Source organism: Protopterus annectens, chromosome 4.part0, assembly GCF_019279795.1.
Source record: "Protopterus annectens isolate FY-2018-M chromosome 4.part0, PAN1.0, whole genome shotgun sequence".
NCBI lineage: Eukaryota > Metazoa > Chordata > Ceratodontiformes > Protopteridae > Protopterus > Protopterus annectens.
The window spans coordinates 1,863,871,194-1,863,896,590 of NC_056733.1; the positions used below are offsets into that span (position 1 = coordinate 1,863,871,194).

A 25,397-nucleotide genomic window follows, 5' to 3' on the forward strand; every position below is an offset into this window, starting at 1 on the left:
GAAGCCTGGCATTCCCTCACGCAAGACAAATGGGTGCGGTTGATCATATCCGAGGGTTACAGAATTCCATTTATTCACACCCCACAACAGCCAAAAGGGGCCCTTCCAGACGTTCCACCCAGTCTGAGGGATCTAGCAGCACTAGAAATTTCAAAGCTGCTAAGAAAAAGGGCCATCCAGCCAGTCCCAGCAGACCAACAAGGATCCGGAATCTACTCCAAGTTCTTTTTGGTACCAAAAAAGACAGGGGACTGGAGACCTATTTTGGATCTCAGCAGGCTGATCAAGTCTGTTCAAAGAACGAAGTTCTGGATGGTCACGCTACAGTCCATTCTACCCTTTCTGGGTCAGGACATTGGATGTGCTCTATAGACCTTCAGGATGCGTACTACCACATTAAAATGAACAGGCGCTCCAGAAGGTTTCTCCTCTTCCGGCTGGGAGCCAGTCACTACCAATTCAGAGCCCTGCCCTTTGGCCTCACCACAGCCCCCAGGGTGTTTACAAAATGCATGGCAGTGGTTGCGGCTCACCTGAGACGACAAGGATTCCAGGTGTTTCCATATTTAGATGACTGTCTCCTTACTGCCACCACCAGGCACCAACTACTCCAATCCAGAGATTACGCTGTAGAAACGTGCAATGCGCTAGGTATCTCTCCAAATTTCGAAAAGTCTGCATTGTCGCCTTGTCAGTCTATTACCTTCATAGGCGCCGTTTTAAACACAGTGGAGCTCTCATCAAAACTACCTACACACAGAGTTTCAGACATTTGCAACCATGTTCAGATCCTATTACAGGAGAGTAGAATCCAAGCCAGATTTGTACTAAAAACACTTGGTCTCATGGCAGCAGCAATCACTTTACTCCCCCTAGCGCGTTTTCATATCCAGATCCTGCAGTGGATGCTATTTTCCCAGTGGTCCTTTCAGCAGCTCCCCATGTCACACACCATTCTAATCCACTCAGTCATGCAAAAGACACCTTTCTTGGTGGACTGTCTCCCCTCAGGTACTCCAGGGCAGACCTGTGGTCCTTCCTCTTCCTGTTGCCACTGTGACAACAGATGCCTCTGATCGGATGGGGGGGCATTTTTGGGGCAGGACAGTCCAGGGCACATGGTAACCCTTCGAATGCCACTTGCACATAAATGTCTTGGAAATGAGAGTGGTACTTTTAGCATTGCAGGCCCTTCAGGACTCTCTACCCACCGGGACTATTGCAATTCAAACAGACAATATGTCTGTAGTGTGGTATATCAACAAGCAGGGCGGAACCAGATCCTACCCCCTATGTCGAGAAGCACTCCGACTTTGGCAATGGGCGATCTCTTAACGGTTTCTGGTAGCAACGCATATTCCCAGAAAGTCCAACATCATAGCGGACAGACTGAACAGAGCCATTCTCATGCCTCACGAGTGGTCTCTCAACCAGATAGTAGCAGAAAGAATTTTCAGAAGGTGGGGTCAACCTTGCTGCGACCTTTTTGCAACACCTCTAAACAGCCAGTGCCCAGACTTCTTCACCCTCTTCCCTCTCCCAGGTCTACCCCCCAGAGACACTCTAGTTCACAATTGGCCCCGGGGTCTTCTGTATGCATTCCCCCCTTTCCCTTAATTACTCAATCCAGAAAGCGACTGCCTTGAGAGCCAGGATGATCTTCATTGCCCCTTACTGGCCTCTTTGGTTTCCGTTCCTGCAACGCCATCTACTGGAGCAGCCCTGGCATCTGGACCCAGTGCCATACCTTCTGACCCATCAATCAGGCGGGCTGCATCAGTCCCTTCGATCTCTCTACCTCACAGCTTGGTTGCTCCACTTCCAACCCTAGCCAGGCTTCCCCTTATCTCTCAACCAGTTAGCGATATCATCCTCGCTTCTCACAAGTCTACTACCAGAAAAACTTATGCTAGCAAATGGAAGAGTTTCTCTGTCTGGGCAGGGGAAAAACACGTGGACCCCTTTACGGCTCCTGTCCAGACAGTTCTAGAGTTTCTAGCAGAACTCTTTCGATTGGGCTCTTCCTTCGCTACCATCATAGTTCAACTGGCAGCTATTGCAAATTTCCACGTTGGCTTGTCAAGAGACCAGCATCATGTCCCACAAACTTTGCAAAGCCTTTTTAAAAGGAACCCTTTTACTTAGGCCCCCGGTTAAGGACCCTCCCCCACCATGGGACTTAAATTTGGTACTGTCTTCTTTAATTCTTCCTCCCTTTGAGCCGGCGGCTTCTTGTTCGTTGAAGTTGCTCTCGTGGAAAACACTGTTCTTAGTAGCCATCACCTCAGCAAGACGGGTCACGGAAAGTCAAGCCCTTTGCGTTTGCCCTCCTTATCTTGTTTTTCACAAAGACAGAGTGTCACTCAGGACTAATCCATCTTTTTTACCCAAAATAATCTCAGAGAAAAATCTAAATCAGACCATAGGTCTTCCAGTCTTCTTCCCAAATTACACCAATAGAGCTGAACGAAAGTTACATTGTTTGGACGTTCACCGTCAATTACGCTTCTACCTGGATAGAACTAAGCAGATGAAAAAATCAAACCAGCTCTTCCTGTCTTATGCAGAAGGGAAGCAAGGCCAACCAGTCTCCAAGGTAACTTTGTCCAGGTGGTTGTCCTATCAGTTGAGGAACAGGGAACTTCCTACTAAGCCTAGAGCCCACTCAACCAGAGCTTTAGCTTCTTCAATAGCCTTTCAGGCAAGATTGCTGATGGATTCCATTTGCGGTTCTCTCCTCATACCTTCATTTCTCATTTCAAGCTCGATATGGCCTCCAGAAGTCAGGCTGATTTTGGTTCCACTGTACTCAATAGTTTGTGCCAGTGAGCCACCCAGGGTTTAGGTGCTAGGGATGCTGTCCCATCCAGCAAGAATGAAGACGAGATTGACAACTTAACATTGAGAAGTTACGTACTTACCATAATGTTCCATGTTAGTTGTCTTCTTCTCGCCTTCTTTCTTGCGTCCCACCCTCCATCCCCCTAGCCTGGGAAGATCTAGAGTACCTTGTGAGAGTTATTGCCACCTCAGTTATATCCCCAGCTAGCTCCCTTTTTGCTAGCTCCTCTAGAGGGGTTTATATATATATATATATATATATATATATATATATATATATATATAATAGATATAGATTCTCTGTTGTGGTGGGACATATATGTCCATAGTGTTAGCTATCAAACGAGATCTGGGTATATGACGCCTAGCATTATGGGACATAGCATAGCCTCAAGCCGGTAAAAATAGCTCTCGAGCTTTAGCATTAGGCCGAGTCGGAGCCGAGGTTTGGCTCCGAACCCATCCAGCAGGAAAGAAGATGAGAAGAAGACAACTAACATGGAACGTTATGGTAAGTACATAACTTCTCATTCTAACTTGTCTCGGGTACACCGTAAACGAAAAGAAATCACAACTGGTACCCTCTCAACAGATTTCATTCCTGGATGCAAGCTTGAATATAACTGCCTAGATGGCTTTCCTCATGCCAGAGAAGCAAATCCATTTGGTAACTTACTTCAAACAAGTGGCCACAAAAACCCTGCTATCTGCAAGACAAATACTGCAAGCCTTGGGGTTCGTGGCCTTCTGCATTCTTCTAATTCCATATGCAAGACTGCATATGAGGAAACTACGGTGGAACTTAAGTCTATGGAATCAACATTTGTCACTGCCTGGAAACAATGATTCCTATCATACTTTACCTATGCCTGGAATTCTTATGGTGGGCAGAGGCCTGCCACCAAAACAAGGGACTGCCATTCACACTACCCCCTGCCGCCCAAACCCTAACTACAGATGCATCAGACTATGCATGGGGTGGCTCATCTGGCAGGAAAGTGCATTCAGAGCAAATGGATCCCAAGTCAAATGCACCTACATATCAATCAAAAAGAAATGTTGGCTGTACAGAATGCTCTGCCAGCCTTCAAGGGCTACATTCTTCCAGGACAACCAATGGTAAAGACGGACAACACCCCTGTTATGTGGTACATAAACAAGCAACGGGGTACACATTCTTACCCCCTCTGTAGACTAGCCATGGCCTGTGGAACACCGCCGTGAGCTACCAAGTGCACCTACAAGCTCAGTTCCTGCCAGGAAAATTTAATGCACTGGCAGACGGACTAAACAGAAATCTCATGGACCCGCATGAGTGGAAACTGGAACATTGGATTTTCAACATGTTGACAAGCAAATGGGAGAGCCCAGACATAGATCTGCTTGCCTCCCCCCTGTACTACCAGTTGAACAAGTTTTGCACAAGGATTCCCCACAAAGAAGCCTGGAAAGTGGATGCTCTGTCCTTCAGCTGGAAAAACCACGCCTTCCCCCCTCTGCCTCTGCTCTCCAGAGTTCTGCTAAAAATCACAGGACAAACCAAGAATGAGTTTGATTGCTCCAGACTGGCCATGCCAACACTGGTACCCACTCCTGTGCAGTGTGTCACAAATATCTCCATGGCACCTGCCTCAGATCTCTTACTTGCTGTCTCAGCAGGAGAACCAAATTCTGCACCCTCCGCTTCCAACCTTGCAGCCTGGCTAATCACTTAAATTCACCCTTATCATCCCTCAGCATACCTGTGATGGATGTCCTTTTGGAGGTGAGAAGACCTAGTACTAGAAAATCTTATGCTGACAAATGGAACAGATTCTGTGCCTTGAACCAATCTTTAGGGATGAGCACAGCAGTGCCAACTTTACCTCAGATTTTGCAATACTTAACTGAGTTGCTTCACAAGGGCCTGTCTTTTTCCTCTGTTAAAATCCAGGCTTCAGCTATTTCATAGGTGTATACTAGGCTGTCTGCCCTAGGGCATTTACAAGCCTAGCCAGAGTGTGTTTGGCTTTCGCCACCCCTTGGAATGAGTTTACTGTGCCCTTTTTAAGGTTGTGTTTGCTGTGCCTCTGTCTAGTAGTGACACAGAAGTGATCCCAGGGGTAAACCTACGATCTCCCATCCACTCGTCAAGATTTTTCTTTAAGAGAGTCAGTGAGGGGCTGTGCTGAACATGGACTGGGATTCTATTCCAGAGTGAAGGGAGCCTCTGGGTTATGAATCTGTCCCTCCAGCATGTCCTATTTATTTCTGTGCTGAGGTTCAAGTCACTTGATCGTGTAGCTCTAAGGGATTTGGATTTTCTGAGGTGGAGCATGTCCATTAATTCAGGGTTGGACATGGCTTTGTACGTCAGGCATAGATCGCCTCTGAGTAGGCGGTATGCAACTGAGTAGAGCTGGAGTTTCTTTAGCCGAGCAGCATATGGCATCTGTTTGAGTCCCTTGATCCTCTTAGTGAGGAACTTTTGGGGTCTTTCTAGTTGCTGCAGGTGTCTGGTAAGGTACATCCCAAATAGGGCATTGTACTCAATTATGGGCCTGATGAGGGATGAGTAAAGCGGCACAATGACCTCCCTTGATCTAGATGTGAATCCTTTCATGATAAGGTGAGCTATATAGAAGGTCTTCCTGACCATTTTGGCAATGTGGTTGTCAAAGGAGAGATTACTATCAACTTGGGTCCCCAGGTCCCTAATTACTAATTTTGTACTTAGTAGATTACCTCCTATGTGGTAATTTGTGGGCACTTTGTTTTTCGCCAAAGGGTATAACTATACACTTTTTGGCGTTTAGTTTAAGGCCATGGCTCTGGCACCAGTTATCCGTCTCTGAGACCCTTTTGGAGGATGCTTGTGTCAGCTGGAGAGTTAATTATGGTGCCCAGTTTGCAGTCATCTGCAAACTTGGTCAGCCACAGTCCTCCGTGTTAGCCTGTACCTCCGAATAAGACAGGTCCCAGGACTGAGCCCTGTGGGACGCCACTTGTAACTGGTTTAGAGTCTGACATGGCTCCAGCAATTCTGACCATGCAACCCATCTTATGACATAGGGGTTTATATTTAGGCTGGAGAGTTGGTCTACAATGCCTGAGTTGGGTATTGTGTCCAAGGCTTTTGCGAGGTCTAGGTAGGCTGTGTGGACCACCTTACCCTCATCAATGGCCTTGGTGACTGTTGTTTCAAAGAAATCTACCAGGTTCAGGAGGCAGGATCTGCACTTGACAAAGCCGAATTGGGTAGGATCCAGTGTCTGTAGGTCCCCATTGTCTTTGTTTATGAGCTCTCCATAATCCTCTCCATAGCTTTGCAGACCAGGCTTATGGGGCGGTAGTTTCCAGGGTCCGTAGAGGCACCTCCTTTGTGTAGTGAGACTACTGTTGCTGTACGCCATTCTTTGGGTACATATCCTGTAGTAAGGCTAAGATTGAATAGCTTTATTTGGGGGTATAGCTCTTGGAGTTCATGTAGCACGCAGCCCGGGACACTGTCCAGTCCCATTGATGCTGTGTGTTTTGCTTTGGAGAGGGCGGCTCTCACTTGGGCATCTGAGATGTCAAGGTGGCAACACTCTGCTGGGATAGATATTTGTCCCTTTTGGGGGGGGGGGATTTGCACTGAACCTGTCTGCCAGGATGTTGGCAATGTCTGAGGGTTCAGTGTATTTTTTGTTGTTATGGCCTAACTCTGAGCATATCTGGGAGTTGCCACCCAGGTTTCTAACGTAACTAAAGAAAGCCTTATGATTATCTTTTGTTGCTTGTGCAGTTTTTCTCTCGAAAGTGGCTTTGGATGTTTTTATGAGTGATCGTAGTTTTTTGCTAGTACTGATCAGAGATGCCTTCCCTTTTAAGGATTTTGCTCCATCATGTAGTAGCTTCCTCCTTCTGTTGTATAGCTTATTTATGGCTGGGGTCCACCAGACAGGACGCCTGCCTTTGGGGGAATGGGTCTTGGTTTTATTTGGGATTGCATGATCCATGCATTCCTGAAGGTGTATATAGAATGCATTTATAAAGGATTCAGCAGATAGAGCAGTGGTTTCCACTAGCCTGGGGGCCTTGAAGGATTCCACTTTGGTTTTAAGAAGTGTGAAGTTCGCTTTTGAGAAGTTCTTCACTGTGGTCTTTTGTGCTGGGGGTGGTGGCGGGATGTGGATTTCTAGTGAGATTAATTTATGGTCTGATCTTACCAATGAGGGATATACTTCTGGTATGGAACATTGTGTTCCATGTTGGTGATGATCAGATCTAGTATGTTTTCCCCTCTTGTGGGAGTGGTAACCAATTGTTCCTTAGCATTTCAGTTTATGAATTCTAGGAACCTCTGGGCTAGGGTGTTTGGGCTTGAGTAATGCTCCCAGTCTGTTTGGATAGTTGAAGTCCCCCAATATGATAGCGTTTGGAGAGACCTTCATATTCTCCAGTGTCTTCAGGAAGGCCGAGTGGGGTTCCTGAGTTTGAGAGGGTGGTCTGCAGCATGCTACAAACTGAAAGGCAGTTTTGCCCACTGTTAATTGCACATGGATGGTCTCCGATGCTTCGTGCAGTGCCACTAACCTGGAGGTGTGGGTGTCCTTGATGAATATGGATACTCCCCCTCCTTTTGTGGTTCGGTCTGAGTTTTGGGGCCAAAAAGCATGATCTGAGGTATAACCTGGTAGTGCTGGGGTGCTCTCGGGAGGCTTGAACCAGGTTTCTGTCACTGCACAGACATCAATGTTCTCCATACTGAGGAGGGCTTCGAGAGCGTGCATCTTGAGGTTTAGACTTCTGGCATTGAGCAGCATTAACCTTAGTTTCTTTCTACTTATGTTGTCTAAGGAGGTGGGTTTGTCTTTTGAGCCTTGCCTAAAAAAGGCACAATGGGGGTGGGAAGAGCCTTTGCCAATATCCGAAAGCCCAGGGGTGACAGGTGCAAGCCGTCCCTTGCGAAGCAACGTGGCTTGTCGAGCATGTCATCCCAGGCAAACAGATACTGGACCCCCTTTGAATGACACCAAAACGTAAGCCAATTGTTGAAATTGATCATTTTGTCTTTATACTGAGGCATCATTCTTGGTGAGGGTAAGATGCTGCTCAAGGTCAGGGTCATACCGGCCTGGGCTACATGATAAGAGAGCTCTTCTATGTCTCTCTTCATGTAGTCCAGGGAGGTACGTCTCTGATCATTCACACCAGCATGGACAATGACTGAGTCATATTTGTACTTGTTTTGGAGTGACCTGAGTGCTTGTGTTATGTGGCGGATTCTAGCGCCCGACAGGCAGCTCACTGTGACCTTTTCTTTGTTCAGCCTGATGAGCGGGACGTCAGTGTGTCTGACTATAGAGTCACCTATTACAAGTGTATCGGGTATGTTGTTGAGCCTTAAGGGCTGTGGCTGTTTGGCACACTGACTTTGTGAGCTATGTGTTGTCTGTGTTTTGTTTTGGGGTAGCGGTCGCTTGGGTGTCTGCTTTAGAGGTCTCTGCTGTTTTGGCAGATTTTTATTTAGAGCCTCCGAGTATGTTTTTGTGTTTGTGTTTGGTCTGCAGTTGTGGTAGGACTATGTGAGACTGGATTTGTGGGGTGTGTTACCTTCCCCTCCTGACTGGTTACACTAGTACTGAGTCGAGAGAGCTCAGCCTCCATTTTGGCTATATGGTTGCATTTCTCACATATATTTGTACTTGTTGGGAGGAGGAGAGGGTTGTCTGTGTACATGAGGCAGTTGTAACATTGCCTCAAGATTCCCAGATTCACCAGCTGGACTGAAGAGGAAACCAGTAACTGACCTTTGGACATGCTAGAATAGTATAGGGAACTCCTTTGCAACTGAATCCGAAAGGACCAATAGGGGAGAAAGTACTCAAGGGGAGTATATGTGGATGTAGTGCTTATTTAGATTTAGTGCTTAACTTATAGAAATTGCTTATATGAGCAAGTGCAGGGTTTTAGATTTAGAATAGAGTGTTTAATTTGAGAGTTAGAGCAGTTCCAAGGGAAAAAGTGAAGAGTAGACTTTGTGGAGCCGGGAATAGTTTAAACCCGATTAACCAGCGCTGCCCGATGCGCAAAATCGCACAAAGCCACGCTAACTGATTTTTATACCAGGGAGAACAAAAGGGTAGAAATTAGCCCAATATGGCCAATGAGCTGCAAGTTGCTGGGCTGGTACCACTAGTACAGGGACAGATAGGCTGCTCAGAGTTCCCTCTTTCACAGTGAACAAAGAAGCCACCTAACTATTCAAGTATGATATGGGCAACACAGGAACCTTAACCACAGTCCTGGATTCAGCAAAGCCTGAAAACCGGACTAGACTAGTACAGAAAGGCAGGAAAGGAGGGAGATTATTTTTTTGTATTTTTTTTTTCTTTTTCCACAGATAACAGAAATGCAGCAACTGAAATAACTCTAAATACACAGAGGAGGCTAGCGCACTTGAGTGTGTAGCCTACAACTGTGTTAGATATACAAGCAAAAACGACAAGCAGTAACTTTTTAAAGTGCAACAATGAATTTTAAGTACCGTAAGCAATGCAGATATCAGTAGGGTTCCACAGAAGCACTGAATAACCGCGTTTTCGGCAGAATTAGCGTTTCAGGGATACAACAAGAAAGAATCAATACTTAAACACTTCCAAAGTCTCTCTTTGTCTCTTGGCCGCTTGTAGGACTCTGCAGGGCACCACGAGGAGCTTTGCTGAGCTGTATACCAGTATCAGTTCACTATAACACAGATCCACCCCTCTTCTCTCATCCCCTTCTCAAGCAGCATCTCAGAGGGGCGAAGAACTTGATACCACCCAGGAGACCCCCTACCCCTGCCTGGGACCTTAACTTTGTTTTGGAAAAACTCAACTCTACCTCCTTTAGAGCCAGCTGCTACTGCAGACTTAAAATTTCTTTCTTGGAAAACAGCTTTCCTTTCACTTCAGCTAGAAGGATATCTGAATTACAGGCCCTTATGGCAGTGGAGCCTTTTATCATCTTTCATATGGACAGGGTATATCTGAAGACCAATCCATCCTTCATGCCCAAGGTGGTTTCCAGTGTGGCTCTTAATCAGTCCATTTGCCAACCTTCTTTCCCAACCCACAGAACAAAGGGGAACGGATTCTGCATTCCTTGGATGTGCACTGACATCTTAGATTCAACTTGGACAGGACAAAATCTCGAAGAAAATCTGAACAATTGCTGGTAGCATTTGCTACAGGGGCAGAGGGGAATTCTATTTCAAAACAAACCATTTCTAAATGGATAAGCCATTGCATTCATTTAATGCTATACGCACCATGAAAACCTATCCCCCAGGGGATCTGATCTCACTCCACCAGTGCTGCATCTACTTCTGCAGCTTTTGTCAGAGGTATTCCTACCAGGGATATTCTAGAGGCTGCTACCTGGAGTTCTGTACATACTTTCACCAAGCATTATCATTTACCAATTTTCTCTAAATCCAGAGCTGGCTTTGCCACTGCTGTCTTGCAGGGCCTTAAAGCTGGCCCTAATGCTGTATAAACTCCTCTTCCCCAACCATAGCTTTGGGAATCTACCCAAATGTAATGACTGCAACAGTGAGACACGAAGAACGTAGTACAGTTGTGTACACTTACCATAAATGTAGATGTTCAAGTGTATTCACTGTTGCAGTCCTGATTACCCTCCCTCCAGCCCCCTACTTTTCTCTGGCTGTACCTCTACTTTCTTTCACTGTGCTTAAAAGCCTTTTTGGTGTGTTTGCTTTTGTTTGGAGGTATATTTGTGTTTTTAATTTTATTTGCTCCCCATTAAGGGGGCACCTGACATCTGAGGCAAGAAAAACTGATGTAATGGCATCGAATGCGTGTTTTATACCCCTGACGTCATGGAAGAAGGGACAGCAACTGACGCAGGACCCAAGACTTTGACTGCAACAGTGAATACACTCTAACATCTACATTTATGGTAAGTGTACACAACTGTACTTTCTTCTGGGTAAACTCCTTTTGAATTGAGGTGGGAAAGTTTGCAGTACTACTGAATTTGTCTGTGCCCTGTGTGTGTAGGTTTATGTACAAGTGTTAACTGGATCCATGTGGACCCATTTCAGGCTCATCTACTGCCTTGAGGCATACGTTCATGGCTAGAAAGAGTTCTTGGACCAGCTCACTTTATGGGAAAACAAAATAACTGAGGTGGTGCTATAAAGTGCAGTTTTAACAGTGTTGTGATGCAAGCCTTTTTATGAAATTAACTTTTTATTGGCATTGTTTTCCAGCTAGAAAAGCTTAGACATGAACTGGATGAAACACGATTAAATGCAAAACAGCTGAGTCACAAACTGGAGCAGCAGAGTGAGGCCTTAAGTGCGAAGACAGAGGAACTTCGGATGATGTCTGAGCGAGTTCACGAATCCATGTCCTCAGAAATGCTGAGTCTTCAGATTGAAAAAACTGAGCTTGAATCTTCCAAGGTATGAAATTTAGCCTCCACGTTTAAACTTGCATTTTTTTTTTTTGTTTGGAAGCCTCAGATCCTCCAACAGTGTGGTAGTGGCAGATGCTGTACTGTAACCTGAAGATCAAGTTTACTAATAACCCTGCCATAGTTATGCGTAGTGTGTTGTCATCTTTATGTAGTAATTTGAAGTAGTAATATCATGCAGTTGGGAATATATACACAGTGTTCCTGGTGCATAAGCAGATGTTTGTTGCATTTTGTCAGGGTCATCCGGTAGTATTCTTAGAGATGCAACATGTACCAACTGACAACACTGGAGGGAGAAGTATAGGAAGTACAATACACATGAACTGGTGTTATCCAGATACTTCTTCACCTATTGTAAGAACACAGTCTACTTTGTGCTTTACTGCAGGCACATGCAACCCATGTACCTTGTAAAACTGTAATATTGAATAAACATTGCAGGTAGACTGCCTTAACATGTTTTTGACTTGCTGAAAAGTTATATTGGAACCACAATAATCATCTCTCATTTGAATAAGTAGCTTCATTGTCTGCCATGCCTGGCTAGTCTTTTCTACAGCACCTGCCCATCACCCACATTTCCATGAAAATCAGCTGTACTACTGCAAGACACACTTTTTTTTTTTTTAAGCACACCTTGTAACTCCTTTTGCATCTATTGTGAATATCCTGCTCAATCTGTGTATCATTGATACCTGTCCTGTGGATGAGAGGTTAAACAGAGGGTCCCATCTGCTGGAGTTAGTGATAGCTCAGGTGAATGTAAAAGGTACCATGGCAGCTGTTCAAAAGAGTAGGAGAAGTTTTTTGATGCTCTAGACAAATTTCCTCTTTTAGTATAAATGCCACCTCTAGTCTTCCCTGAAAAGCTGCTGCTAGTGTAGTTGGATCAACCTGGTCAACAGAGGAAAATAATTTATCTTTGTCACCTCTGTATAGCTGAATTAGTTTTACTATATGCATTCTTGCATATCAAACTGTTGTAGTCTAATGCAGCTTAAATTGCTGTATGCTATAAATTATTTTGTAAAGCCAGTTAACTGTGTGCTTTGAAATGTTTTCTGGGATGTTGGTTGCTGTTTAGCTGTAAATTGTTTTGGAGCTTTTTATCTGGTGTGAAAGTTCAGTACCTTACAAAAAGTTCCACACAGCCTTATTTCTGTTTGTGAGGCACATGACATCCTGTTGTGTTCCATTTTATCTATCATTCAAACATATGACTCTCTGGGTTTGGCATGGTTCCCTTCAGCTCTTGGACCCTCAGGAGCCAGCTTTGCTTCTTTAAGTTCTTGTGTAAACCACTACAGAGTCTGGTGCCTGTACCTTGTATGCCCCCAGTTGACAAGAAAATGAAAGTAGTCAGAGAGGGTTCTTCAGTGGAGTCTTTAACATCCCCTTTTTCATGGTCATAAATAGTTAACTCCACTGCGGTCATGTCTGACCCTTCAGAATGTTCAGCTCCTTCTTATCCTCTCTGTTGCTTCCTTGGGAAGCCAACAAGGATTGGAAGCCTAGCATGTCTTTAAGGGCTGGACTGGGCAAGTGAGAAATGTGCTTGATCAGTTAGAAAAGGGTTGCAGAAGTCCTGCAGATGGGGTTAGACAGCTGAGTGAATGTTTTCTTTTAAGACTCCTAGGACAAAAACTCAGTAGTTGAAACACTTCCCCACTTCCTCTACCTTGACTTCCGAGGAAACAATAGAGGGATGGTTCCTTTTTATTAAAGGGTCATTCAAAGAATTCACTCACTTCAGTCTTTTCTTTTTGAATGTGTCCTGGATAATGAAACTCCTCCAGTTAATCATAGACTATGGTTCCAAAGTCTGTTCTCCCAAAAACCAGGAATCAGAATCTGAAAAAAAATATTTCTGTGGCTCTCCCTGTGGAGAAGATGCTATTGGAAGGATGAAGGACTTTCTTAAATGGAAGCATAAAGAGATCTCTGTGTCTCAACAGCAGGTAGAGATTTCCCAAGCCTCTAGCTGTGCCCCTCCCCAGTTAGTCAACACTGTAGGATGCTTTTAATGCAGCTATTACTTTCCCTGATAGCCATACTTTTGCTCCTAGGAAGTCAGATGCATTTTATAAGGTTTCTGAAGTACCTCTTCTACAGTCCCAGCACTGACCTTTCAGTAACTTTAAAACCACTAGCTTTAAACGCCTGGCTGCCTCAGATCCATGTCTTTTTGTCAAGGATGGCAGAGGCTTTAACAGATTAATTGGAAAAAAGGATGTTCTTCATGTTTCACTGTTGCAGTCATCACATTTGGGTTATCTGCTTGCAGTAGCCCTCAGTCGGCCTGATTATCAAAGTCTTGGGTACTGCGTCGGTTGCTGATGTTCTTCGTGTTTCACTATTGCAGTCATTACATTTGGGTAATCTGCTGGCAGGTTGCCCTCAGTCGGCCTGAATTCCAAAGTCTTGGGTCCTGTGTTGGTTGCTGTCTCCTCTTTCATGACGTCAGGTCGTCGGGGATATAAAACAAGCAGCCGACACCATTTTCTTCAGTCTTTCTTGCCGCGTGGTGCCCGAAGCAGTTTGCAAGTCCCGCTCGGCCGACTCCTGAAATTTTCGAATTCGAGTTTCAGAACCGAAGTCTTCACTAAAGCAAAGTACCCCGTTGGGGAAACCTTTTTCTTGCTTCTTCCATACCGATGTCAGAAAAAGTTAATAATTGCATTACTTGTGGGAAGCAAATACCTCCTAAGGATTTCCATTTACACTGTATTCCTTGCCTAGGCCCTGATCATAATGTGCCTAACTGTCGGTTTTGTGCTAGATTTAACCAACGCACTATTAAGCGTCTGTATATCTTTGCCTCAAAATATTTTGGAAATTGATTTAACTATCCTGAAATGTCAGATAGCAATCCGACTACCGGAGTACATAAAAAACGCAAAGAAAAGGACAGAGGCAGACAGTCTAGATCCAAAACCGACATAGCTTCTCCTAAGCCAGTCGCCGTTTCGCCGGTACTCAGTGAGCTGCTTTCGCAGGCCACTGATGCCCGCTACCTTCGAGTCGCAGGCCCCTACTGAGACCCATGTGGAGTCCGGCACGCTGCGAGATTCTCAAAGTATTGTACCGCTGATGCCTGTCCCTTGGATGGGTCCGGAGCTGCTGAGCAGGCACCGGCTTCTGAGGGTGTATTCAGGCCACAACATTTTTATTATAAAACCAACGCCAGCTTCAAAAACAAAGACAAAAGCAACTCCTAAAGCTAAAAAAAAACCAACGCGCGAGCCACATGTACAGGCCTCTATGCCCAAAAAGCAGATGATCAAAATGGCTGAAGACCTAATTACCTTGATCAGGGGTTCCCAACCCCCTGCTAAGAGGCCTAGGCAAGACACTGATTATAAATTTTCAGATCAGGTTTCTATTTCTTCAGATTCCTCTTCTGATCTGGAATTATCTATACCACCCTATGAGGATTCTGATGCAGAGGAATCTATCCCATCTGCATCTCCTCCTGAAGATTATTCCTTTGGAGAAACCTTGCATACTTTAAGGGAGCATTTTCACTGGGAGAGTCAAGATTTCTCTGAATCGAGAGGCTCCGGGATTTCCTTCTCCTGCAGCATAGACCTTTAATCATACCTCCTGTTTTAGACTTTGTGGATGATGTGTTTTCGGAGTCAAGCTTGACTCCAGACTCCTTACCTCCGGCTCCTAGCAAGCCAGACAGATATTACAGGGTTCCTGACTCGCACATTTTTAATTAGAAACCCTGCTACTGACCCTGAAACTATTTATTTCACAGGGTCCAAAAGGTGTTAAGGCCTCAACAGCAAAAAAATCCTACCCCCTCTGACAGAGATTCCAGGGCACTAGATAGATGGGGAAAGAAGGTTTATACAGCTGCAACATTGGCAATTAGGGCCTTAAACTGCCAGTTTCATATGCTCAAGTATCAACATGTTATGGGATTAGTGAAACAGAAAATTATGTTGATTTCTGAATGTGCAGAAAATAAAAGAATTGCAGGAATTATTGCATGCAGCAGAACAAGTTGGAAAGCATACTTTGCACTGTGGTTTTGATTCCTTAGAGGCCTCCTGCAGGGCCGCAGTTACTGGCTGTATGATTAGGAGGCATGCCTGGCTAAAAGAGCAAAATTTGCCTGATCATGTTAAAGCTAAATTGCTGGATGCACCTTTACAGCATTATACTCTGTTTGGTATTAAGGCAGAAGAGGCTTTAAAGAAAATTGAAGAGAAAGCTAAATCTATGCAAACTGTAAAAGATTTCTTACAAGTGCAGCCACCAAGATTCAGTGGACACTGGCCTACAAAAAATTGGTCTTTTCCTGTGTCCGACAGAGCTCAACGGGGAAAATCCAGGCACCCTAAAGGTTCTAGGTACCAGTCGCAGGATACTTGCAGGTCAAAGCAATGGAGTGCTTCTACCTCCAAATCTGGAGGAAATTAAGTGCAACCCTACAGTAAACAGTCTCAATGACTTCCCTCTGCCATCACCAAGCACTTATCTTTTGGCAGCACCCTTAGAGGGAAAATTAGCACTTCATGCTCAAAATTGGCAGTTAATAACACAGGACAAGTGGGTGTTAAACATAGTATCTCAGGGATACAGATTCCACTTCCATACTCTGCCAATCGCAAACGGTTGGCCAGATCTGCCAAAAAATCAATGGGCAGAGACACAAACAGGTTACGTCCTTCATGGATATGGGGGCTATTCAGCCACTACCAGAACAGGAAAAAGGACAAGGTTCTTATTCTAGACTGTTCTTGGTACCCAGAAAAGTCAAGGCATGGTGCCCAATACTGGATTTATCAATTTTGAACACATACCTGGACATTCCAAAATTCAAAATGCTAACTTTGCAACAGCTTCTGCCCATGCTAGCCAAGAACGCTTGGCTGGTGACATTAGACTTAAGAGGCATACCTGCATATCCCAATAAAGGGAATCGTGCAGAAGATGCCTCTGTTTCAAGGCTGATTTAATGCATTACCAATTTTCTGCACTGCCCTTTGGCTCATCTACTGCGCCCAGGGTATTTACGAAGTGCCTGGCACCAGTAATTGCATTTTGCAGACAACGAAGTATACAAATATAGCCTTACTTGGATGAATGTCTCATTCAAGCAGAGAACAAGGACATTCTTCTTCAGCATCTGGCGTTTGTGAAAAGGCTTTTAACATGCCTAGAGTACACAATAAACAAAAAGAAATCACAACTGGTACCCTCTCAAAAGATAACCTTCCTGGGTGCAAGCTTGAATACAACTGACCAGATGGCTTTCCTCACGCCAGACAAAGGCAACTGACTACTTACTTCAAACTGATGGCAACAAAAGCCCAGTTATTTGCAAGACAAACTCTGCAGGCTTTGGGGTTCATGGCAACCTGCATTCTACTTATTCCATATGCAAGACTGCATAAGAGGAAACTACAGTGGTACCTAAAAAGTTTATGGAGTCAACATTGTCACAGTCTGGAAACAATGATTCCTCTCATTCCCTGCCTACAACAGGAGTTTCTGTGGTGGGCACAGGTATGTCACCAAAACATGGGATGGGCTTTCACTCTGCCCCCTGCCAGCCAAACCTTAACAGACTCCTCAGATTATGCATGGGGGGGCCCACCTGGCGGGAAGATGCATTCAGGGCATATGGACCCCAAAATAAAAGCATCTGCATATCAACCAAAAAGAGATGTTAGCTGTTCAAAATGCCCTGACAGCCTTAAAGGACTTACTTCATCCAGGACAACTACTGATAAAGACTGACAACACCACGGTTATGTGGTATATAAACAAGCAGGGGGGCACGCACTCCTATCCCCTTTGCAGACTAACCATGGCACTGTGGGACACAGCCTTGACTTACCAAGTACATCTTCAAGCTCAATTCCTGCCATTAAAGCAAAATACTCTGTCAGACGATTTAAGCAGAAACCTTTATGGACCCTCACGAGTGGAAACTAGATCCACAAGTCTTCAGCATGATAACAAAGAAATGGGGGAGTTCGGACATAGACCTATTTGCCTCTCCTCGGAATTATCAACTGGAAAAATTCTGCACAAGGACTTGTCACAGACAAGCATGGAAAGTGGACGCCCTATCCTTCAGTTGGAAAAACCTATCAGTCTACGCCTTTCCTCCTCTGCCTCTTCTTCCCAAGGTCCTACTAAAAGTCAGACAAGAGAAACCAAAGATGATACTAATTGCCCCGGACTGGCCCCGCCAATACTGGTACCCAATCCTAAGGAACATGTCTCATTCCAGCAAAACAATCGGATCCTGCACAATCAGCTCCAAACACTCAACCTGGCAGCATGGCTGATCATGTAGTTATTCAAACACCTCTCAGTAAAGCTGTGATGGATGTCATTTTGGAAGCCAGAAGGCCTTGTACTAGAAAATCTTAAGCTGATAAATAGAAGAGATTCTGTGCTTGGAACCAAGCACAAGGAACTGACACAGCAGAGCCAAATATTCCTCAGATTTTACAATACTTGACTGAGATGCTTGACAAAGGCCTATCTTTTCCATCAATAAAAATCCATGCCTCTGCCATCTCGACTCATTACAACACAGAGCCACCAATCTTTTCTCATCCTTTGCTAAAGCAGTATCTTAGAGGGGCCAAAAATTTAAGGCCTCCCAGATCATCACCAATTCCTGCATGGGACCTCAATTATGTGTTGGAAAAGCTCACCCTGCCTCCATTTGAGCCAGCTGCTACTGCAGATCTAAAGTTCTTATTTAAAACAGCTCTGCTCCTGGCAATTACTTCAGCAAGAAGGGTCTCAGAGCTACAGGCCCTCATGGCTGTGGAGCCTTTTATCATATTTTACCCAGACAGGGTGTCCCTCAGGACCAATCCTTCATTTATGCCTAAGGTGGTTTCCAGTGTGGCTCTTAACCAAACTATTCATCTGCCAACTTTTTATCCAAGTCCGCAGAACAAGGGGGAGCGTATTTTGCATTCCTTGGAAGTGCACAGATAACCACGATTCTACTTGAGCAGAACTAAACCTCTAAGAAAAACTAAGCAGTTACTAGTGATATTTGCTGCAGGATCAGAGGGAAAGGCCATTTCAAAGTAGACTACTTCAAAGTGGATAAGCCACTGCATTTGTTTCTGCTACTTACACCATGGCAAACCAGTGCCCAAGGGCATTAGGTCTCATTCCACCAGGGCTGCAGCTACATCAGCAGCTTTTCTCAGAGTACCACCAATCAAAGACATTCTAGAGGCTGCTATGGAGTTCTATTCGCACTTTTACAAAGCATTATCATTTGCCTCGCTATAAGTCCAGGGCAGGCTTTGCCACTGCAGTTCTGCAGGGCCTTATAGCCACCCCTAATGCAGTTTAGCTCCAGCCTCCCATCCATAGCTTTGGGATTCTACCCAAATGTAATGACTGCAACAGTGAAACACGCAGAACATAGTACAGTTGTGTACACTTACCATAAATGTAGATGCTAGAGTGTATTCACTGTTGCAGTCCAGGTTACCCACCTGCCATCCCCCCTTTTATTCTGGAGTTTTTCTTTCCTTCACTATCTTCTGCTACCTTTGTGGTGTATTTGCTTGTAGATGAAGGTTTGTATTGTTGCTTATATATATATTTTTGCTACCCATTTGGGGGGGCACCTGGCAATCTGGGGCAAGAAAAACTAAAGAAAATGGCGTTGGCTGCTTGTTTCTACTTATTTATTTTATTTATATTTTACATTTGTTGACTGGGCTAGTCCAGCTGGCTATATGTCCATTTTCAGTGGCGGCCCGGGGAGAAAAGCTCCACAAATTACAACAACATAAAAGGTCAAGACAAAGACATTAACAGTAGAATTTGGCTCATAAGTTTTAAAAAAATATTACAAGCCTAAGATTATATATTTTATATTTCAGTAGAGAACGAAATATCTGTCTAAGAATAGATGAACAAGACTAAGACATTTGCATTAGAAATGGTGTATTACAAATCTTTATAACATATTACAAGCCTAGGGTTTTATATTATGTATTCTATTAGGGAAAGAAAACTTAATATATAAGACTAAACTAGATACAACTATTGGTTTATATTAATAGGTACTAAGGTCACACATAAACCTAAGAAAGAAAACACTAGAGATCAATGGATAGAGTATAGAAGATCAACATACAAGGATGCATTTATAGTGTTCTTTATCACCGAAGTTATGATCTTATATGAAGGTGGTTGATCATTCCACAGTATATACATATTTACATGAGAAAAAAATCCTAAGAAAGGTTAAGCTCACTAGTAATTAGTGAGTAAACACAAGATCATGATCATGAGAGACTAGGAATCGTGGGAGTCTAGTTAATGGTCTGGTGCTTAGTCTGGGTTAACACAGGGGCATAGCCAGTGTGATTTAAGGTAGGGTTTGAGCTTGCTTTTAAAGGAACACTCCACCCTAGAACTAAAAAAATATGTTTTTTTTCAGTCTATCTTTGTTTCCAGACCTATTTTAACACCTAAAATTGACTCCAAGTGCTTTATTAGTAATTTTAGATAGTTTACCACAACATGGCTACCGATGGGGCTTGCTATATCAACGTGATCTTCTTCTCCTTCAAGCCTTTCTCTTTCCCATAAAGCATTTCAAGTCTCCTTTCTGTGACTCATGCCAGACATAAGGAAGTAACAGTGATTTCCCATGCCATTGACATATAATGGGAAATCTGTGACTCATTGTCAGTTTGGATTCCTTCTGTGTTAGGCCTGCTTCTTTTCTGTTGCTAATCACCCTCATTTGTGTTTAGATCAGAGCTTGCTTTACAGTATAATTTGAAGTTATCTAGCAGCAGACAGAGTTGTAGCTAAATTGGATGCCTTTGTTCTAAGTGTTCATTTGTAGTCCGGCTTGAATTGAAAGTCCCTCCTCCCACACTACTTCAGAGGTGTGAAAACTGCCACTGCAACTGACAGCTCAGAATTGAAAGGAAGGAGTGCCATTTCAAATGTCTTCCCCTCTGTCTGCAGAATCATTTGTTAGGCAGCAGCAGAAAGATTTATGTAAACAATTTCAAATTAAATTTCGTACAACAGTGCAGGATAACTTTTGATTATTTCATTGTCTACACTATTTTTATTTCCTCCTTATTTCTACACGACATTATTATGTTCACTTATGTATGTTTTACAATCTCTTTGAGGAACATCAGCCTAGTGACATGTTGTTTCTGTATTTTCACTGACATTAGCATCATCTCCACAAACAGTATACTGCAAACCTGTGTCTATGATGCTGGCACAGTAAAAGCATGTACTGAAAACTCACTGTTTTCTATACTCCATGCAGTGAATTATTTTTGCGGTGGGCTACTAATTAATATGTGCATGTATGTATCACTTGCATAATGCAGATAACTGAGGCACTTTGGGAGCTTAATATGATCATCTCTAATTCATCTGATACTATTTAGCAATCCTTTAGTCCTTTTTCCATATTACTAAATTTTTTGAGGCCGTCCCTGCCTTTCTTTGTCCATATTTCAAATCTTAATGCTACACTCATCAAATATCGAGCAGTTAATTGGCAGTAGACACTACTCAGCCAGACAGTTATTCATATTTTTCACATTAATAATTTGACTTCTGTATCTTTAAAACAACAAAAGAGATGTGCATTTCACTGAAAACATAACGTAAGAGGGTTTACACCCTTCACTAAAAGAAGTATTGCAGCATCCAATTTGCAGTTGTAGTAATTAAACTTGTCAAGTCAGGCAGTAAAGCACACAGAAGTAATACTACTGTCAGTTTCATGAGTACAGACTGACAATTTTGACTCCATAATTTTCCTGTCTACACTATTACAAGTCACTGTACCAGGCAGTGCTGTGTGCCCTTTTGGCAATATTGCACAGATTACTCCAAGTTCTCCTAAATATTGCCACCTGATATCCAAAAGCACATGTTGAAGTGCTCTCCCCTTTATAAATGTGTAAGCCCTACAAATTACTGAAGGTTACCCAACATACATGTATTACATCACAGAAACCCCTTTGGCATCATATTTGTAACAGCTGCATAATGTTACACTGTCTCACACTGTGCATCAGACTTTAGTACATGTTCACACAAGTTACAGTGTGTCAAGGGCACCAGCCTTCATCATCTGCACAGGTGACAGGGAGCACACTACACAAAGGCTTGGACTAGAAACACTTTTACAGGGCATAACTGCAACACAGGATTTTGAACATTGTGATTCCTGTGCCATGTCACCACCCACTTGCTTATCAAGCTCATGTCTAACAATGAATGCCTTCTCAGTGACTGTGCAATAGTGTCTACAGAAACTGGTTACTGCTAATTATATAGGCTCAATGTATTTTTGGTTTACAGTACATACTTCATACATACAACGGCTTTGCTTAGTATGATTTTTGCCTTTATTCCTGTGCATGGTCTGATCTAATTCAGTGCACTACTGCAACTAGGAGACTCTCTGTAATACAAATCTAATGATGCATTTACATATATGAAAAAGTCCAGAACACACAAAACCATGCACGACCAGCAATATACTTATCCTACGGGTGTGCCTGCATTCAGTGTGCCAAAATAAGGATACAAAATTTCCAATTAAATTAACTATGTGCATGAATGTTTGCTATAACACACAGCAATTCATCAACTGCACGTCCACTAATTAGTAGCATTGATCTACCACTGCCTCTCATTTTTATGTTACAAGCAGTCCGTCCACCAATCCTTGCGCTTCCCTTCCAATTCCACGTCAAACATTCATAATAGTGTCACAACCTCATGCTGTCAAGTCAGCAGACCATAACCTTTCAGTTTCCCTTCCCTTCTATCTGCAGACATCATCGCCTTCCCCATATCTGTACTTATAAAGAGATCCTTGCAGGAATTATATGTCTTTTCCATGGGGCGTTTTGCCTTCATCACCACCCTAAACAAAGGTGGACCTAATAATGACACCACAAACTCAAGGCCTATCGTCATCCTTACTCCTCCGCCTCATAATGTACCATACAACGTAAAAATCAGCAATAAGTACAGCCTATTGAAACCTCTATTATAGGTATTTAACATGAATGTTGCAACAGGCTATATCCTTCAGGGCTGGAGAACAGCCAGCATGATGCCCATACACAAGGATGGGTTCCAAACATGAACCACAGATATTACAGACCCATCAGTCTAAGTAGCCTTGCTTATAAAGCCATGGAATGTCTCATATCGGACATCATAAATCTAGACTATGATAATCAATTAACTTGAGCCACAAAAATTTGGTTACGTTAACGGTAGGTTTTGCCTTCTTATTCCTATAACTCCCTCGGAGAAAGCTTGAATACAACTGCTCAGATGGCTTTATTCATTTCAAGATGAAGACATTCAATTGACAACATACTTCCAACAATTTGGCCCAAAAACCCAGCTATCTGCAAGAGAAACTCTGCAGGCTTTGGAGTTCATGGCAACTTGCATTCTAGTAATTCCATATGCGAGTGTGGATATGAGGAAACGTCAATGGTACATAAAAACCTTATGGAGTCAACATTGTCACAGCCTGGAAACAATGATTCCTCTCATTCCCTGCTTGCAACAAGAGTTCCTTTGGTGGGCAGATGTATGTCACCAAAACAAGGGACTGTCATTCATTCTACCCCATGCCACCCAAACCCTAACATAAGACGCATCAGACTATGCTTGGGGGGCCCATCTGGCCGGGAGATGCATTCAGGGCATATGCAGCCCAAACCAATTGCATCTACATATCAACCTAGAAAGGAATGATAGCTGTACAGAATGCTCTGATAGCCTTCAAGGACTTCCTTCATCCAGGACAATTACTGATAAAGATAGAAAAGAATACCGTTATGTGGTACATAAGCAAGCGGGGGGTACCCACTACTCCCCCCTTTGCAGACCAGCCATGGCCTTGTGGAACACAACCTTCACTTAACTACATGTTCACGATCAATTCCTGCCAAGAAAGCCAAAAACTCTGGCAGACAACAGAAGCAAAAATCTTATGGACATGCACATATGGAAACTGGAACCCAAAGTCTTCATCGTGTTAACACAAAAATGGTGGAGCCCAGACACACATCTATTTTCCTCTCCCCAAAACTATCATTTGGAAAAATCTCTGCAGAAGAACTCATCACAAAAAAGTATGGAAAGTGGATGCTCTCTCCTTCAGCTGGAATAAACAGTCTATGCCTTTCTCCCTCTGTCTCTACTCTCCACGGTCTGACTAAAAGTCAGACAGGAAAAGTCAAAAATGATTCTGATTGCTCCACTGGCCTTGCCAACAATGGTACCCACGTCTAAGGAGTATGTCACACAATACTCCATGGTACTTGCCGCAAATAGCTCACCTACTGTCTCAGCAGAAGTATCAAACTCTGCACACTCAGCTCCAAACTCTGAATTTTGCAGCATGGCTAATCAACTAATTTCACCAATCACATGTCTCACTAAACCTGTGATGGATGTCATTTTGGAGGCCAGCAGGCCTAGTGTTATTGCAATCTAAAAATGATAAATGGAAGATATTCAAGCACAAGGAATAGAGACTCCCCAAAGCCCAATATTCATCAGATTTTGCAATACTTAACGGAGATGTTTCACAAGGGCCTAGAATTTTCTTCAATAAGAATCCATGCCTCTGCCATCTCGGATCATTACAAACCAGACCCACCGCTCTTTTCTCATCCCCTGCTAAGGCAGTTTCTCATAGAGGCCAAATATTTAAAGAATTCCCAGGAGAGTGCAGAATCATGCACGGCAACTCAATTTGTAGCTGGAAAAAAGAACCCTACCTCCTTCTGAACCAGCAGCTACTGCAGATATAAAACTTTTTTCTTGGAAGACTGTCTTTCTTTTGTCCCTCACTTCAGCTACAAGGTTTTCAGAACTACACGCTCTTTTGACAGTCACTTCAGCTAGAAGTACTTCAAACTACAGGCTATCATGGCAATGGAGACTTTCATTATCTTTGAGCCATACAGGGTGGCCCTCAGGACCAATTATTCTCTTACATGTTAACTCAATAGAGCTTAGTATATAATGTATTACACCCTCTAAATGTTTTTAGTGTTCATTACAAATCCTAATTTATTTCCTTGGTTACATGAAATTATGGTTTGATGGCACTGCCAGGGGAGGATGGACATGGTCAGCAAGGGCAATCTAAACCCCACTTGATCTAAACCACTAAATCCCCACTTGACCATGATAAATGTTGTCAATTCAGGAATGATGCAAAAATTATGTTATACTGGATAAAAAAAGCTTCTACCTAAATCTATTACCAAAACACCATAACAACCCTCAATAGTTCTGGGCAGGCTAAAATCAACTACTTTGTCCAGGTGATTCCACCACCCCAACCCTGACTAGCTATACCCATAGCTCCCCAGAGACTACTGCAAGTGCCTTTAATAACTCTTTCACTAAAAGAATCCAACCCCTAGCAAATCAACTAACCCCCTCTCACTTACACGACATGACTATTCTACCCAATAAATCACTCCAAATTTTAACATCCAAACAATCTCCGCTAGCTTTATCAAAACACTTAAAAAAAAAAAAAAAAAAATTAAAACCTACCACCCTCGCTGCTGACCTCCTTCCTGTAGTGTACCTACAGATAGCTGCAGATGCCATAGCATATCCCATATCTATCCTCATCAACAGAACCTTATCTGATAACACAATTCCCTCCCTCTGGAAAATATCTCACGTCATCCCACTTCATAAATGTGTTAGCGCCTCAGACATATCCAACTATAGACCCACTGCCATTTTTTCCCCACTAGCCAAAATAATGGAGAAATGTATACACAAGCAAGTAATGCAATACCTTACACAGAATAACTTACCATCCAGCTCCCAGCATTGTTTCAGACCATACCACAGCACCACCTCAGACCTCTTTTCCTTTATTACTGCCATATACCAAACCAGGACTGACGATAATAATTCTCTGCCCTCTTACTTGTCCTCTCAAAAGCCTTTGACATTGTCAGCATTGAACTTCTCATTCTTTCACAAAAATCTATTTCTCTCAACATGCCTGCTATCCAGTGGTTCCAGTCCTACCTGACTGGTAGGGA

The 25,397-nt window shown here is 43.4% G+C and overlaps 1 protein-coding gene across 2 annotated transcripts in view; it reads left to right on the top strand.

Annotated features, from left to right (window-relative positions):
• SPDL1 (spindle apparatus coiled-coil protein 1) overlaps window positions 1-25,397 on the top strand; it is a 1,384,944-nt gene that overhangs the window by 282,854 nt on the left and 1,076,693 nt on the right. For both annotated transcript variants that reach the window (XM_044069534.1, XM_044069533.1), the window contains exon 4: window positions 11,084-11,278. In XM_044069534.1, the coding sequence (XP_043925469.1) occupies window positions 11,084-11,278 (195 nt within the window). The remainder of the gene's footprint in view (window positions 1-11,083; window positions 11,279-25,397) is intronic.